The 18206-nt window shown below is 40.6% G+C and overlaps 1 protein-coding gene across 1 annotated transcript in view; it reads right to left on the reverse strand.

The window, feature by feature from the left end:
- NOX3 (NADPH oxidase 3) overlaps window positions 1-18206 on the reverse strand; it is a 39951-nt gene that overhangs the window by 6273 nt on the left and 15472 nt on the right. Inside the window, exons 7-10 of the mRNA XM_054195888.1 lie at window positions 15551-15680; window positions 12325-12417; window positions 10927-11180; window positions 7158-7320 (exon numbers count right to left, since the gene is read on the reverse strand). Coding sequence (XP_054051863.1) covers window positions 7158-7320; window positions 10927-11180; window positions 12325-12417; window positions 15551-15680 — 640 coding nt within the window. The remainder of the gene's footprint in view (window positions 1-7157; window positions 7321-10926; window positions 11181-12324; window positions 12418-15550; window positions 15681-18206) is intronic.

Genomic DNA, 18206 nt, shown 5'->3' on the forward strand with positions numbered 1-18206 from the left:
AACATGAAACTGTCATTTTAAAATTGCCAAAGGAGTAAAACGAACGACTGTCCCATGATTGGTTTTCTATTGATTGAAAAACTCCTCTCTATGAAAAATTTACACAGTTTTTCTCATCCACATTTCTCTAGCTTCAATATGCTGGATCTTGTTTTAGTCGTCTACTGGATTGGAGAGCCTGTTCTGAAGGTTTTGTTCTGCAGGTAGAAATTAGAGTCTAGGATCAAGTCATCCTATAATCCTTTCTATGGTAAATGAAACATTCCTGGGATCTTTCTTATGGAGAAAGACTGAGGGATTTGGGTCTCTTCCATCTGGAAAAAAGACGACTGAGGGGGATCTTATCAACACTTATAAATCCTTAAAGAGTGGGTGTCAGGAGGATGGGGCCAGGATCTTTTCAGTGGTGCCCAGCGACAGGACAAGAGGTAATGGGCACAAACTTGAGCATAGGAAGTTCCACCTGAACATGAGGAGGAACTTCTTTCCTTTGAGGGTGGCAGAGCACTGGAACAGGCTGCCCAGAGAGGTGGTGGAGTCTCCGTCTCTGGAGACATTCAAAACCCGCCTGGACGCGTTCCTGTGCAACCTGCTCTAGGTGACCCTGCTGTGGCAGGGCAGTTGGACTAGGTGATCTCCAGAGCTCCCTTCCAACCCTATGATTCTATGATTCTATGATCTGTCACTGACAGGCTAATTTTCAAACATTTAATCATTCCTATGGTTTATTTCTGTCTATGCCTCCTCTACTGCAGTCAGCCGCAAACAGACCAGCGTTTGTTAAAAAAAAAAAAAAAGCAGCCAATTTATTAGGATCTTGGCATAGGGTAATGCTTTCATAGGGAATGAAATCTTTTAAACAAGGTGGTTAGTCACTGTCCATATGATGATGAGAGTTTCTATTTCAAGAGTCCTTGCTGTGGCATCTTCAGCTGGATCAGGTGAGACTCCCCAAAACCCTTTTTCTGCTCAGACCTTATAGCCAGCTGGCCCAGTGTGACCACTCCAGCATGTGCATGATCCATTATGATCTATGGTGATCTGTTGTGTTGTGTTGTCTTAACTACACACAAAGCATCTTCTAAGTAGTTAGCTATGTAGAAAAGATGTCCTGTGTGGCCACTTCTGCAAGAACAGTTTCTGCTGACCACTGGCAAATGTTTTAAGTCATACCTGTGTACGAGGTAATCAGTTTTACAGCAGGAACGGCCTGTGGAGTCTCAGGACTGGTGAGATTCCCCTCCCAGGATCTTAATCAACACACGGCCTAGGCAGAGCAGGAGCTGCCTTCGGGAGTGTTCAGGACAGTTGGAAATTCCCACCTGGAAATCTCCTCCACCAATGTGTCAAATTCTGGGATGGGAGTCTAGCCCATCCCCTGGTTTCAGCTGAGTTCCTTGTCTCGAGCCGGTCCATCTGTGTAGATGACTAGACTGGGAGTTCCTGCACCACCCAGGGGATGAAGTTCCCTGGGTGTCTGCCCAGGCACTACCCTGATGCTTGGCTGAACCACAATTATAAGAAAAATCTGATTGCAATTCTCATAACTTGAGTTCTGTAGCTCTTGACACATAATCTGTGATTACTTTTGAACAGAGGGCACTAGACCTCCAGTGGGCCTCTGTGGGCAATGTAATTTTGAGTGTAATTATTTTTATAGTGCCTCCAAATAAATAATTCACAGACATGGAGGAAGCCTAAAAACCCCACAATTTCAGATGAAAAAGGAATGTCATGGACAGTGTATAATCTTATAACAAAGGGATGGTTGGAACTTGTTTCATTTTACTGTGATTTTTATTTTGTTGCAAAATTCCTTAATTTCCTCCAACCCATCTCTCTGTGCTCGCTAGCCCCTCTGTCTTTTATTACACCTCAATATCAAGGGTAATCTGGAAGGTCTGTCCCCAAAGCAATGATTGTGGGAGCTCTGATGATTTGGAATTTGTAGGCCTTTTCCATAGGATCAATGAAATAAAGATGCACATTAGACACTTCCGAAGTGAAAAATCGGAGAAGAAATCAGAAAGCTATAAAGAGATTTCCCAAAGATTTAATATACTAGGTTGTCAGACTTCAGGTAAGGTGGTGGGAGAAAAATGTGCTAACACCATGCTTCACTGGAGATTTGGTGAAAGAGACTAACAGTAATTTGAGATGTTTTCTAGATATGAGTGTACTGTAAGGGACCATCTGTGGTTTCTGTAAGAAATATAAATGAAGTATGATCCCAGGAAACAGAGATAAAGCATTCAGGGTTAAGTAGGGTATTTTTACAGCCCAGCAATAGGACTGTCTGCAGAACTTTAGTACCAACCATCTTGGCTGCTTGCTTTTTCCCCTTCTGTTTCAATGTTTTGCCTTAAATATAACCTCATTGCTTTACGTGGTGTTGCTGCTGATTTACAATGGCATAGGTTATGAGGAAAAAAGCAAGCCCACTGTCTTTATAGCATTTCATTTTTGTGACCAACAACAGCATTATTTTAAATTACCGAAACTAGATAAGATTTATAGCCTTAACCTTTATGTAGTTTTTTTTTTGTGCCTGAATCCTGAAGTCCCTGCTTGTTCCACATCCTCAGCACCTCGAAAATCAGGCCACTGAGTGCTGTCAGTCTGTATCACACCGTGGCTGTTGATTTGTTGTGAGAAATTTCTTCCCCCAGCCTCTACTTGATTGCCTTATTTCTCAAGTCTTTTCAGTAGTTCGTTTTATGGAGATGTATATTTAGTACATGTGTGTGGAGAGGAGGCATGTGCTTCTAAATGAATCATGAATTGTGCTGAGGGTAGCAACTGCAAGCATGTGGGCAGGACTGGGAGCCGAGCACATTTAGGGAAGGAGGAAGAAAAGCCATCTGATGAGCTGAGACAATGTGGTCTTGGAAATGGGGGACCATTTTCCAGAATATCAGGCTGTGGAGCTTGAAGGAGTGCTTTTAGCTAATTGCAGACCTAGCTGTCACAGTAACAGCGAGTCCAACCAAATTGGGTCAAGCCACCTTTGGCACAGTCCTCTTGAGAAAGAACGTAGCTTTCTGAAGCCGCAGAAATTCCTTAAATTCATACCTGGTGCACTTCTGGTGAAGTGGTATCCATTGCACTGCACCTAATTTTCAAATGTTAGAGGTGGAGAGCACTTGGTAATGAAGAAAGACTGTCATTATAAGAAGTATTTTTGGCCATTATTATAATCTTAGAAAGAAAAGAGGTAGTGAAGAAGAATGGTCTATGGCTAAAAGGTCTCCTTTTCCCTTAGATCAAAGAAGACTTCTAGTATAGTATGTTAAAATAAATGCTGTTTACAAAGGAGTCTTCCTTTCATTACACTGACTGCCCATAGCATAGCACAGCATATTACATGTATAATTAAAATACAATAAATGCACGATAAAATTAATCCTTATTAAAATTGTACAATAAAGCCAGCATCAGTGCATTTCTATAATTAAACAATTATTCTGAATCCTATCTTTTTTCTTGTAAGCCTCATACTATTAACTGACTGCAATTATTTAGGATCCTTAAAAATCTGTTTTAGATTTATGTTTCATTAGTCTCCACCCACCCTACCCCCGTTGACTACATTCATCAGCTTGATGGCTTGCCCAAGTAAACTGTCTTAAATTTTCCAAGTGCTCTTTTTGCAAATTGAGTTAGATGCAGTATTGCTATTAATCAGATCTGTAATGCAGGGTTTTGAGTAGTCGCTTATTTCTGTAATACTCCGCTCCCTTGCAACGCACCCGTATTTATCATTCAGTTTCCTACATCCTGAATTTTGTACACCAGACAGGAGCAAGAGCTCCGATACCTCTTTGCTGTAAGGTGAAAGAATATAGTTTGTAAATCATCTTCCATCATGTGGAAAGTCATTAATAATTATCTGTTGATGACTATCCGTCTATTTCCTCCTGCTCCCTGAAGACAGAGGTGGAGCTGCAGCTCTGGGCAAAGCCAGCTCTTCACTAACAGGGTGTAAAAGGTGATGAAGCAGGGGATGCCCAGGGAGGCACCTTCATCCCTGACTCTTGCTGCTCCCTCTTAGACATGACTAGTCCCTGCAAAATCCTCTTGCACCTGCAGCTGGGCACCTCCCTGCAAAATCCGAGTCCTTCCTGCATCTGAGTATACCGCACCACCCTGCATTGGTGGGCTATAGCATGCCAAAGAAAGATGAGAGATCTTCCTCAGCCTAATTAATTGATCCAGGGGACCACTACAGATAAGATGCAGTAGTGCCTTTGGCCGGGGCATGCAGGGGACAGGGGACTTAGCTGCCGGCACAAGACACTGACTTAGAACTAGGATGGCAGCAGGCAGCCTTTTGCATAAATGCAGGACAAGGCTTGAATTCATACCCCTAAATTTGAATCAAGAGGCCTAAGTTGTTCTCAAACACTGCTTGGAAAGGTGGTTACAGTTGACAGCAAAGAGAGCCCCGGTGTTTTAGGTTTTTGGGAGAAGATGTTTTGTGGAGAAGGCTGTGGGCTGGGGTAGAACTCAAAGCAGAAGGTTCCCTCAGGCAGAGATGGTTGGTCTCAAAGCAAATAGAAAAGGGTTGTTTTGTTTTCCTCACTGTGTAGCTGAACTTACTGCCGCAACTTTCTGTGGCTGTCAAAGGTCTACATGGGTTCAAAAAGCAATTAGACAAATTCATGGAAGAAAAGTCTACTACGGGATATTAAACACAGAGGTGCAGTTCTTGTATCAAGACATTACTGAACTGCAAGGTGCTCGAAAATGAGAAAGTGTCCACTAAGGACATATCACTGCATCATTTTCTAGTCTGTACACTTTTCCCTAGGCATTCATGAAGAACTGTTGGAGACAGAATATTGGGCTAGATGGATCTTTGGTGAGACCTGGTAGGACCTTTCCTACGTCCTTATGTAGGGTAACAGAGAAAGTGAATGTTTGCTAATATTAGTATCTGATGGATCAGTACAATTTTATCAATTTCAGCAGCAATTGATCTGAAAAATGAGACCACTAATGTGAAAAAAAAGATCATTTTATGCATAACTAAAGCCAGTAGAAACTTTCCAGCCATGAGTAGTGGTAGCACCCTTCCTCATTGCAAAAAAATGATAGGGAAATGAAGGCTCTAAGGCTATTTAATTGTGAAGAATCAATTAGATAAATGTGTACTCCTTTTGATTTGCTGGGTTTTTCAAATTATACAGCTGCAGACATTATGGAAGCTATGAGTATTTATATCTCAACCGTATGTGGGCAACACTAAGAAATATTAGTTCAATAAGCGTAATGATAGCTGTACTCAAATCAAAATGAAGTTGTTAAAAAAAGAAAAACCTCTTATTTATTTCCTTAATAGACATTTCTATGGTACTCATCATGGCAGAAAGAGAGTGCTGAATACTTCGAGGAAGATTAAATTATTTGTAATTATACCACAAGTGGAAGCTTTTAACCAATGGAAAAAAATTGTGGAGCTACCCTGAGATTAATCGTTCTCACTAAGATGACTGCTAAATTTTTTAAGTAATGGTGTGAACTTCCCCAGCACCTTTCATCCAGGCTTTCAAAATATTTTACAAACGCCGATGAAGTTTAGCCTCATAACACCTGTGAAAACTAAGCATCACTATTCCCACTGCACCAATAAGGAAGCTAGGATATAGAGAAAGGACACCTAGAAGTCATGATACTTTTGTATTTCATAGGAATTCAGCAAAAATGAACTCTGTAGTAGAAAACTGTGGCAGAAGGGACCATGTGTTTATCTTTGTAGGCACACTTACACATGATTCTCCCTAAGCTATGGATGAGCACTCTGAGGTATACTATACTCTCAATGCATAGTTAAATTCTGTTCTTTCCCCCTTAGGATAACAACAACAATGACAATAATAACATGTATACATATATAATATACACAATATACTTATATAACATGTATATACACATATGTAGCTCTCCTTCCAGTGGAAAGGATCATTCTGGTACATTGGTAAATACACATCTTTTCATGACTAGCATATATTTTCATTTTTATTTCCCTCCCTTCTCAGTGCTTTTTCTGCCTCAAAGATCCCCCCTGGCAATTTGAACCTGTCCTCAACTCCTCAGTTACTAAAATCCCAGATGCTTTTTCAGTGGCAGCTTGTCATTAAGATGCCAGTTTTAACACTCTTTCATTTAAAAAGATCAGCCCCTTGGTCCTGCAATCAGCTCCATATGTACTGACCCTCTCAGAGATCTGTCCACTCCAACGCAATTTCAACATCTGTCCTTAAATGTGAAATGTTGAACAGTTCCTGATTCAGCTTTTACATTGGAAAATGAGCTAAAAGGAGCTATAAGGTCTGCAAGCTACCACTTGCCATGATGGATGGGAAAGAGAATGTTTAATGCTGATTTTTGTCTCTGAACCTTCTTGTTCCTCACCCTACGTCACCCTTTATCTCTTCTTCACCTATCCTCCCCCAGTGCTGCCTCACGTATCCTCAGCAGAAGATGTATAACAGGTTAGCAGACGAAGAGTATGTTAACTTAATTGGTGCCATCTATGCCTTACAGACCCCAATATATTTTTTCAACAAAATAATTAAAGTGGTTTGAGGCAGTAATGTGCATCTTGATATATGCATCTCATACAGAGCTTAAATGCCTTTTTTTATTCCTTCTATGCTAGCTAATATCCTGACTTTGCAAGGTGAGAAAAGCAGCTAATCGTCTCTGAATGCAGCATTCTGGACCAGGACATGGAGCCAAAGGGCCTTCACAAAACCTGCAGCTGGACAAGGAGCAAGTGCTGCCCTTCACTTCTGTCTGAGATGACCTTGCAGGATTTATTTTAGTAGGAGAGAGGACGGTTTTCTCTTCTAGCTCCCTATCTGCCTAGCTATGAAAGACATTCCGCGTTGATCTCCAGTTGCTGTTGAAAATCTGATTCTTCAGTTTTTACTAAAAACACTGCATCTAGGGCTACCTTCTTCCTCAGGGAATGACAGTGAAATTGGGAGACCCTACCCCACAACAGCTCCTGAGGCAGCTGGAAAGCGAGCAACTGCTTCTGAGAGCGGGTTAAAGCACTCAAGTGGGTCTCTGGCTCTGACTTGCCTCTCTCACCTGGTGAAATAGGCTCACTTGGGGAACTTTTTGATGGAGCGATAAACTTTCCCACCTACCTTCTGCAGTGCCAGTACTGTGTTACGGTTGCAGCATTTGTACCAAATGGATTTTAAAATAGAGGCAAACGGCGTGACTCCGATCCCTGCTGCAATGCACACACTCACTCGGTAGTGAAAGACGTCTGTGGTTCCAGATCCGTATGGTCCATCCACGGCCACTCTAAAGCAACAAGACATTTCGTCAAGGGTCAGCAACATATAAAGTGACAGAAAGGTTAAAATCTGTTGAGCTATGTGTTTTCAAAACTGATCTTCTGTTAAAATAAAAGAGAAACATCTAAGCTGGCACACAAATTACCCGTACAAACACATGTAATTTTCAGTGGGTGCCATTTAATAGCAAAGCAACTGTTTTTTTCTGAAAGGAGAGAACAAGAGCACCCATGTGGATTTGGGGCCTGGCCATCTATTTAAGCATGCAATTGCAATTTTCTGGCTTTCTGAAATGTGATTAGTCATATAATTGCATGTCCAAATTTAGCTGTGGAATTTGCATATTTAATTATGAATTACTGAAAAGCATCCTGTTTTAGAGCTTTATTTTCTATATTGTATATATCAAAGTAAAGAGGAAAAGATTATATTAATCATCTTGAAAAGTTCTCTATATGTGTTAAAGTAACAAAAGAGAAAGCAAGAAAGGTCATCATATGCAAGGAAACTACTATTTTCTCAGCTCCTTTTGAAAAGACAATATTTCAGAAATACTTTTTTGGCAATAATACCATACTTAGCATCTGACATAAAGTCAAAATTTGCAAGGAGAAATGCTTGTTTGTATTATTACCTCCTATAATCAACATTGCTGATGTTGAGGCATTCATTTTGGTCAAAATTAGAGATGAAAAAGATTATTAAATAACCAGATTCATTCCTCTAGCAACATGGAATTTAAATACACACAGTGCTTTGGAGTGCTCTGTCCAGTCTGCCTTTAAATAACATAAGTGCTCTGGATGATAGTTTCACTATCTAACACCCAGTCCTTAGGAAAAATGAGTTTTTTCCTTGTTTCAGATTTTCTATTGGTTTGTGCTCTTTATTGCATGAATCATCTTTAAAATTCAAGTTAAGTACTGGAAACAAATATGTGGACATAGGAAGAATGAAATGTTTTAACAGGGAAAGAAAGGGGCATCACCAGGCAATGGTACACATAAATACAGGGACACAACATATCTGAAATGCTATTGTTGCTTTCTTAAAGTGTACCTGAAGTTCTAGCAGACATTTTCCCTTTCATTTGCACTTGTCATATGGTTCATTTTTATTTCAGTATTCCAAACACTCTGCAAGTGGGGTAGCAAATGAAACAGCTACTCAGGGATAATTTTTGAATATATAAACGAAACAAGCTTTTTTAAAAATATGTATCGTTATTCAGATTACTGCCCAGCCCTTTACCTTTTAGGCACTCAAAACTTTGTGTAAAATATGCTTAATTTAGAGAATATATGTAAAGTGCCTAAGAACTGCTTTCTATGTAGTTCAATGTGGGCTTGGGAGCAATTCTCATTATTGTTAGTAGATTGAGAAAAAGTTGGTCTGGAGGGAATTTCAAGAGATTCTTTAATCTCTCTCTGTGCTACAAGACAGGATCAATTATTTCTGAATCATTCCTTACAGAGATTTGTCCTGTCAGTCTGCTCCTAAATCCTCAGGTGACAGAGATCCCATTGTTGGTTTGAACGCCTTGCTCACATGTAGCAAGAGAGCTCAGCAGAATGCAAAGACTTAGGGAAGTAGGGAGAAGAAAGTGGAGAGAGAGAGACTGAGCTATATAGCCCGTTCATTTGATACAGAGAGGGTGGAGGAAGGTAGGCAGATAGTAAAGTGACAAAAACTACTAGATTTGCTTTTGCCAAGGGAGGAGTAGAAAATAGGGCTATAGACTGTTTCTAGCTATGGCTTGGATTGTCCATATTTTTTGTGTCCATCTACATAGTTTCATTAGAAAGAAGCATTATACTTTTGGGGAAGGCAGGGAAAGTATTTAGTTTTGGAAAAGTAAAGTTAGTGGATTTTTGTATTATTTTTAGAATGTAAATACGTGCTGATCAGCATGATTAGGTAGTACTCCTGACTGTAAGAGAGATTAGATTTTGGGGCAATGTACTAAAACAGCAATTAAGTGAGCCAAAATCCCGAAGAGGCTTAATATGGAACTTGATTATTTTCACGGGAATAGTCTTTTCTATGGTGTTATCTCTCAAATTGACCAGCAATCACAACTGTCTTTTCTACCTGTATAAATGTACCTATATTTTATTTTAGTCTTCTTTTATTCATTACAATATACATATTTTATTTTTAGAACCTTGCTTTATCATTCAGTTGCTACATGGCTTCTGTCTTCTGCTCAGTTTCTGCTATATGTTATTTTTCAATATAGTCACTGATTCAGTGTTTATCCTTAGATATTGAAACCTGTGAAAAAGACTTGTATTTTGCTTTATTGCTAGCTTAACTATTGAAAAATTCTTTTTACTATATTGCAAAAAAGCAACTGAATGATGGCATTAGGCACCCTAACAAGATTAAAAAGAAGAGTCTTTTTGTATGACAGCGCTGCTAATTTCAGCCCTGCATTGTGGCCAGCAATGTTTGATAATATTTTTCCCTTTCTCGTTCTTTACACTGGCTGTCAATCACTTTCGACCATTTTTCCTCCAGTTCTGCTGAAATGGCATACTTCTCATTCCGGTTGCCTTTAACAAAGGCACGGCTTTCACATCTAATTCTTACTAACTGATACAATGCAAAGACTGGACCAGACGTTCTTCTCTGCCCCCACCTTCTAGTGTGCCTCTGCAGCTCAGTGGTGTCTATAAGCTTTTATGGGAAATGTTCCATAGCATCCAAGTCCCATTCAATTACATAAATGTAGTTAAACAAGTGCCTTTTGCTGTTCAGTTTTACTAGAACTCCCCCATCAAAAGCAATTTTCCAGGGGGAAAATAGTCTCTTCAGTCACAGGCCTCAAACACTCCACCAGAATTGAAATGATCCCATGCCAGGCTCTTTTCTTTGCTGAAAATCTCCACTACTCCTGCAAGGAGCTAAGTGGTTTGAATCCATTTCGTGTAGAGCCAGATGCTTAGCTGGTGTAAGTCAGGATGTCTCCATTAATGTCAGCAGAGCCCTGCTGACTTGCAACAACAAAGCATCAGCCTTTTTGCTTGGATTAAGATGCCACAGATACAGAATTTGAACGCCGATAACCTTTATAAAGTGGAGAAGGGTTTGGAGCTCAGAGACAGAGGGGTATTCCAGGGATACAACTGGAAAGAAGTAAGGTTCAGACAGAAGTTTCTGGGGCCAAAAACATCTAAGTAACTGAAAGGGAAAAGCTGGAAGTTCGGATGGCAGCTGATGGGAGCCATCAGATCATAAGCACATGGGCACAAAGCTATCACATAGCTTCTAGCATTGTTTCAATTCAGTTCATAAGCACCTGTCTGTTGAAATGGATATCTTCAGGTGTAGATATAGATGTTCGAGATTCAGATGATAGCGACAGAGATATAGATATTGATATGGACTTTAAATCTTGTATTAGTCATCAGGTGTTCTTGATAGCCATTGGCCTAGGTTCATGACTGTGTTTCTTTGTGTTTTTTAGAATAATGGCATATTTATAGATCCAGAACTACAATCTAATACCGTGTCATAAAGAACAAACACAAAATTAATTAAAGTTAAAATGTTAACATTTATTTTAAAATGTAGAATTAACATTTTAAAAGGTATTGTTTGCAATTCCAACCTTGGTAACATCCACAGTTCCTTGAAAGCTTTTTCCTCAGCTCCGAAGGCCTTGAAGAGGGATGCAGTCCAATCTCCGACGACCCGTACATGAACGCTGAAGAAGTCCTCCTCAGGAGCTGAGGTGAGAGTGAAAGGGTGCCACTCCAGCTGTGAGATAGACGGGCACTGTAGAAAGATATACTGACCGGGTCCCATTTTAAAGCCACGTTTCTTCATGTGAAGCTCAAGGACTCCAGAGGAATGTGTCACTACCTAAACAGTAATAAAATGACCTGTTTTATTTTCCTGCAGGAGAGTAACTGTTTGTTTCTACTAGGTTACAGGTGACTTTGCAATCATTTCTACTTGAATTCAACCACAAGGTAATGCAAATTGGGATGCAGAGTAACTTTTAAATGTCTTGTACATTATGGTCTAAACTGCATGTTGCAGTGCTGGTGCTGGCCAATAGCTTAGGAGCACGTACAGTGTCTATCGTGGGACAGCTTGCTTTGTGAGTGTAAAAGGCAGAGGAAAGGCTGTAACAATTCAACAGCTTGTCAGCTTTCTATCTTCATAAAGCCTATGCAAAAGTATTCCTTAATAGACTGGAATAATTTCCCAGTTTTGCTCTCATGTAACACAATTAACACGTGTGAGATTATTGTTGGTTTGGCAAGAAGAAAAAAGGCGAGTGAGCTCAATTCTAATATACTTTTATTAAGAGGTAATCTCAGTTAAGCAGACAGTTTTATATGTCACACATAGTATACTGAGATTCTCAGATCACAGCCACTCTATGAAATCAGCAGCAAGACTTATCCGACATGCTTTTCCCCTCACACAAGATAAGCCTGTTTCTGATCGCCGGCTTGATACGTGTGAGCTTGACTGCTTCAATCACAGCATTCCTCATCCATTTGGCTGTGACTTAAATAGGCCCTTAGCACACAGAGATATTTACAACTGGGATAAATTGTTACAGTGGTATTAATGAAGCTTCAACTATTTGTGCTAACTGATAATATAACCCTTAATCTGCTTGGAAGGCTCCAGATTTTAAAGTCAAAGTCCTGCAAAGATGCATCTCCGCCATTTACTGCAGTGGAAGATGGTTTTCGGTTCAGTACAAAGAGAGCGCCTCTGCACAGAGGATTGCGTTATGGTGGTGTAGCCTTATAAGTCTGGTACTTCATTAATCAAATTGGGTCCCGTATGGAATATTCTTAAGGACTTGCTGTTGGAATAAATGCAAAACCTAAAATCAATACTTGGCTGAAACCATGGTAACGATATAAGAGCTGCTGAAGCTAGGAGTGAAAAATGAGGTCATAATATAAAGGAGCTACCTATAAAAGATAAAAAAAGTCATCAACAACACTTTTTTTTATGCAGTCATGCAAGCTGTGTTACCTACCTTAGTAATGACCACCTCCTGTCGAAATCTCCAAAATCTAACAATTCTTTCACAGATATACAGCACCACAGGACTTAAAACCCACTTCCAAGCCTGTGGAAAGTTGCACATTAAAAACCCAACATTTATTTTAGTTTCTAGAAAAATACTTTGCATTTCTGGTTTAAATCAGCAGGTAGCCTAAAATGAAATTATTTGATTTCTCTTCTGTGATTTTTGGTTTGCCTTTCTCAGGAGAGTATTTCTGTTGCTACTCTAGCAGTTCTGGCTTTCTTGTGGAACAGACATATGGGACTCCTTCACAGATGCACTCCAAAAGCAGTGCTAATATCTATCTGTATTCTGGCCAAGAAGAGTCCTTTAAAATCTTTTCCTACTAAAAGGCAAAAGGATTAATCTATTTAGGTGTTACGTATAGACGTCATTGGAGCTGAAGATGTATAGATGCATACGTTTATACAATATTACCCATAGCCTTACTATTTTTTTGCTCTTCAAAGTCTGAAATATTTCAGAAGGGTCAGATAGGAGTAGCGCTTCTTGTCAGCTGTGATTTTTCTGATGCTGCATGAGAAAACATTAAGTCCCAAATATTCAATTAGAGGAATGGGATATATTTCCATTTAATCCATTAGTCAGCTCTGTATCAATAAATGTGTTTTTTTGATCTAGGATACTAAGCTGGTCATACTTTAAGTATTGCAGATGATTGCCGTGCTTGTACTTGCTAATCGTGTCTACTGATCACTGTAACAATCAAAGATACTTGGCTATTCAAGTATACTAGCCGATGATTTCACTGAGTTGCACTGATAGCTGAGATAATTAGATGTAATTGAATCTTCATGATTTTAATTATTTTTTTTCTAGAAGAGATACTGTTTTATTTCCAGTGTTGTTAATTACCCAGCTCATTCTAGCAAACTGAAGACTCCACAATCATGTGGCTTTTAAAATCTCAAAAGTGTAACTTTACTTGCTGAAACATTGACTTTTGTCCACAAGCTGGGTAACAGGGGTTATAAAGTATCTTTTATGAGAAGCAAGCCATAAAATTATGTGACTTACTTAGAAAGTACTAAGAGGATGGAGTGGCAATTTCCCAAGGTTAAGTCTTGAAAATTAAATTTAAAAAAATGCATGATTTAATAATGGGAATAAACCAGCATAAGCCAGAAGATTCTCAGTTAAAGCACAAACTCAACACATCCGTTGTCCCTAAATACTACAGGTGTCTCTGCACAGTGGGTAATCTCACATGTCTTGAATATATTTGCATATATCAAGCCACAATAATGATGAGACCTGTTTTTCCTCCTTTCCATTTGTGCTACCTGTAAATAAAAGCACGTGACAGGAATGTTAAGGCTGCAGGCTACCCTGTGGGAGAGCTTAGCTGAGATTTCAAACGTGCCATCGCTCTAGTGCAACAGAGCATTCAATCCAAAATATCTTTTGGCTGGGATGGGACAACAGGGCGTCCACCAGGAGGGAGGGGCTGCCAGGCAACACAGCTCCTGGCCGACTAATCAGGGCATCACTATTCTTGCCCAAGTGGTGTTTCCTCCTTTAATGAGAATGAACTGAGATGAGGCAGTGATGATGGCTCAGGAGACACTGTGAGGATAAAAGTCTGGATGCCCCAGGTGCAACACAAGCGCTTCATCGTACTCGGTGGGAGCCAGATCAGTCTCCTACCTGCTGAAATATGGGGCAGGGGAGCAGATGTGGCATGATTGAGAGAGGGGCTCCACCATGGTAGCCTCCCCCAAGAGCAGTGGCCAGAGGGGCACGCGCTCCAGCGTCCCCTCACGCAATCCCGGCAGTGCACAAGGCTGTCCCCTCCCTGCTCAGTCCCATCTGCACCGGCCCCTGCCAGTGCTGCGCAAGTGTCGCCACGGCTTTTTAGCCTCTGAATGAATTTGTGCTAACTGCGGTGTCTAGCAGGTATCACACCATAGCACGTTACCCATCCAGCAAAGCACTGTTCTTATAGATGATCTATATGCCATATGGTATTATCACAATTCATTTAAAGTAATGTGCCTTTGCAAGTATGGCCTTGGGTATGCAGGAAAGTGTGGCAAAATAGGTTTAACACGGAGAAGTGGAAGTTCTCTCCAGTTAGCTTTATGATAATGAATGTCAAGACATGCTGTTGGAAGCAAGCTTGTGTCTGTATTCATGGTGCGTAGCCATGTATTGATTTTTATGGCAACATTGTAGCTGAAATTTTTAGAGAGGCATTCATTTTCTCATTAATATGCGGGTTGGAGAGTGGCTAACAATAGTTTAGTTTAAGAAAAATCTATGTCAGCCATTAAAAGAGCTACAAGACACTGAATGCTAATTTTTCTCCTTTACTATAAGATTTCCTTTGGTATGTTTTCTCTTTTTGGAAGAAACAACAAAAACTTGCATATGAGCAAGCTAAATCTTGAGCTGTAAATGTTAAATGATTTTGTTTGGATGCTAGACATCTGACATACTGTACAAGTCTGCTACTTAATTACCCCCTGTGGATTTGCAATCTTGTTGCAGCAAACCCACCCTTCCGTGGGACATTTTTCCTGCGTTTCGCCTTTCCCTTTCATAATTCATTGTTTAAAATTCTCTCCCTTTTACCTAACTTAAGACATCAAGGCTGGACGATATGAAGGATGTGGCCCAAAGCAAGGACATAATTTTATCTCTAACTTATTCTCCCTTGGTATTTAGACTATCCATATTAAAGTACTATTAGTTAAAATAATAATATTAATTTGCATCCCTAGCTTTATTGTTCAATTGTATTTTCTGTATCTCTAGCCTCATAAGGTTTTCGCTTGGAGTCTATGTTTATGCAATGAACATATCAAGGATATTGGTGAGACTGAATACTTAAAAGTAAATGTACACAACAGATTTAGAGTACAATTCTGAAATCCATACCCTTCAAAGGGAGTGTTACCTAACTAAAGGATCTTCCAGAAATACTTTTTTTTATTAATACCAAAATTTTACACATCACGCTTCATCTGTACCTGTCTATGCTGATTATAGAGGATGTCGGGATCACTATCTTAATGCACAGGGAGAGATCGTAGAACAGAAGTGTAACACTACTCTCTAAACATAACAGTAAGCACCAGTCACTAACATACACTCCAGCCCCCTGCTCCCTAAGATATTTGGCCTCCGAAGGAAGGACATTAAGTTAAAAACAGAAGACAATAATCACTCTTACCACAGGTTTGTTGCCGGAAAACTGCGGCAAAGGGCACTGAGTGGCGTTCTCCCATTCCAAGTAGTGATCTTTACAGTAAGTCACATTGTGAAGCAGCAGACTCTGAGGCGTCTGACCTCGGACAAGCTGACTTAAACCAAAAATGTTCATCAGTGATATGATTCTTTGCAAGATTTCTGTGCATCTGTAGGTTTTGCACTACTAGTTGAATGCAGATTCAGAGATAACTGAAAGTTCAAGAACTGAAAGTTCAAGAACTGGCCATTTCAACCTTGTTCTGCTCTCCTGTTCAAATTACCTTTCCTTTAGCTTTGCCATGACTTTTTGACCTGATGCAAGAAGTGTGTTATAGTATTGGTATACATCAATGCAGCTGAAGTGTGGAGAGTCCTTGCATAGAAAATGTACATTTTGCTGTTTGTGGCAAAATTAGAATGATTTCCAAGTTCTTTGCAGCGGACACTTTGACCTCCTCTGTATATAAGCATCTGGTATTGTTTGGAAAAATAATAAAATTTAATAGTGACAGACTTCTCTTTCCTTTGCTGCTTTCTAAATGCATTTTTTAAAGCTGCAAGTAAAGTTGGAGGACTTTAATTAGACGTATACTCTCTAAACATATTAAATTCTAGCTTCTTTACTTCTGAGCGTGTTAATGATGTGAATTTTCCCAAACATATCAATCCTGACTGTTCAGTTTAATGGGTTTCAGCTGGTGTTGATTATGGGTAGAGAAGGAAGATTTTTATGGGGAAACCCTGTTTGTTTCATATTGTTTCTCCAAATTTTCCATTCCATGCTTACTTTGGCTCTACAACATTATCTTGTCCTGCCCACTAGTCTAAGAAGAGACATAGGAGATAAGTGCTGATGCCTTTTACATGGCAGTGTCATCGTCTGCCACCAGTTCAGACAGAAAGACAGAAAAGGAGGTAGGCTTGAGTGAGTTCTGTTCAGTCATCTGGGAAGGAGGAAGGGATGGGAAGAGGATGAAACCTTGGGGTTTGACTCCTTTTCTTAAATGGGGTCGTGGTGGGGATGTGCTGGGGGCGGAGGGAGGTGCTCTGCTGCAGTGCACTCCTGGCCCGCAGCAAGCAGCGCCCTCACCGAGTGCTGTTGATAGCGCTGTTAAATAAGTGTCCCCTTTTCGTGGACGTCTCTTGCTGAGGACTGCCGATCAGCTGGCTAGGCGGAGGGAGCTTACAAAGCTGAAGGTTTAAGGGGTTCGATACAGTTGTCTGGAATTGGATTCAAAAAAATTTGCTAGAGAGAGAGGGGAGGGGGCCATTTTAATCAGGCCAGGATACAGTTTATAGCATTTGCAGCTGTGCCTCTGAAACTTGGGACTAATTAATTGGGCCAATTTCAGGAACATTCAAAGCCAAACTGAATGTGGCAGCTCTCAAATTGCAAGGAAAGGAGTGGGAAAAGTAACACACCACAAAACATTGTACCGGCCTGTTCCCTGCCCCGTGGTGATGCCATGTACCTCCAGAGAACAGGCACATGCATGCACCTCTGTGGAAGTTCCTCTGTGTCCAAGAATAGTGGTCTCTACGTACTTTAGTGGTGGGCGATGCCATCTGAATGTTTTACGACACAGACATAAAAAGGGTATTATGATAACACCAAGTGACTCTTGTCTTCAAATCCGAAAAGCTTTACTACAGCCTGAGGCCGTGTGTACGCTAGATAGTCAGCAGGAAAACATCTACGGAGCACAGCAGTCTTTGCCGAGGGCCTGGCACTGAATACGTTTGAGGGCTACCCAGGGCTTAGGACTAGGTCTGTTTTGGTCCTGTGAATGGGTCACTTGTTAGTGCTTGGCACACAGAGCTGGGTTCCTGTCAGTGTGTTTTCATCCCAAAGCACCGTGTTATGCAGTCCAGGGATTGTGCCATGGTATAAGCCAGACCTAGGAGGTGAGGAGGACCATGAGATTTACCTCAAAACTGCACTCCCTATCCAAATTAAAATGTGAATGTAGATGCATCACTGTAGATTCACATTACACTATTGCAAAGAAATGAGAAAAGGATATGGGGGAAAACACACAAGGGAGAAGAAGCAGAAGATGTCAGTGGTCACTCTGCATCGACAGGGGATTTATCAACCTGTGAGCTTCTCAGGGAGGCTCCCCTGACTCTGCTGTCCCTCAATGTAAGAACCAGAGCCCTGTACCAAGAGGATGGACCTTCCTCTTGTGCTGAGGAACAGGGAGGCAATCAGCAACCTGAGAGTCATCCCTCACCATAAAAGCCACCTGACTGGGCTAGTCATGAACTGGAGTTGTTTGTTACTGTAGTCATTTAAACCTGGTTTGTAATATAGTGCCTACAACTACTGCACAGTATTTCTCTATGGTGAGGAAATTTGGGGTTCTTTTCCCCACAGAGAAAGGAGGTCAGTACTGCTTTACATTTATGTGTGCAGAGGAGCATGAGTACAGGCACATCCACCATAGGGTAGCTGACATGCTTGTCAAGGTTGGACAAGGTCTCTTGCAAAATGCCTTACAAGAGCTATGAGCATAAGGTCGATCCTTCATTAATTTGAACCCACAAAGGTTTGATTCCTAATCTGTAATGCCCTCAGTTCCCAGGGGTGAAAGTTCATTCAGACTGATGCATTGATAAGATACAGGTTGTAAGATGGT

The sequence above is a fragment of the Rissa tridactyla genome, chromosome 3, assembly GCF_028500815.1.
Source record: "Rissa tridactyla isolate bRisTri1 chromosome 3, bRisTri1.patW.cur.20221130, whole genome shotgun sequence".
NCBI lineage: Eukaryota > Metazoa > Chordata > Aves > Charadriiformes > Laridae > Rissa > Rissa tridactyla.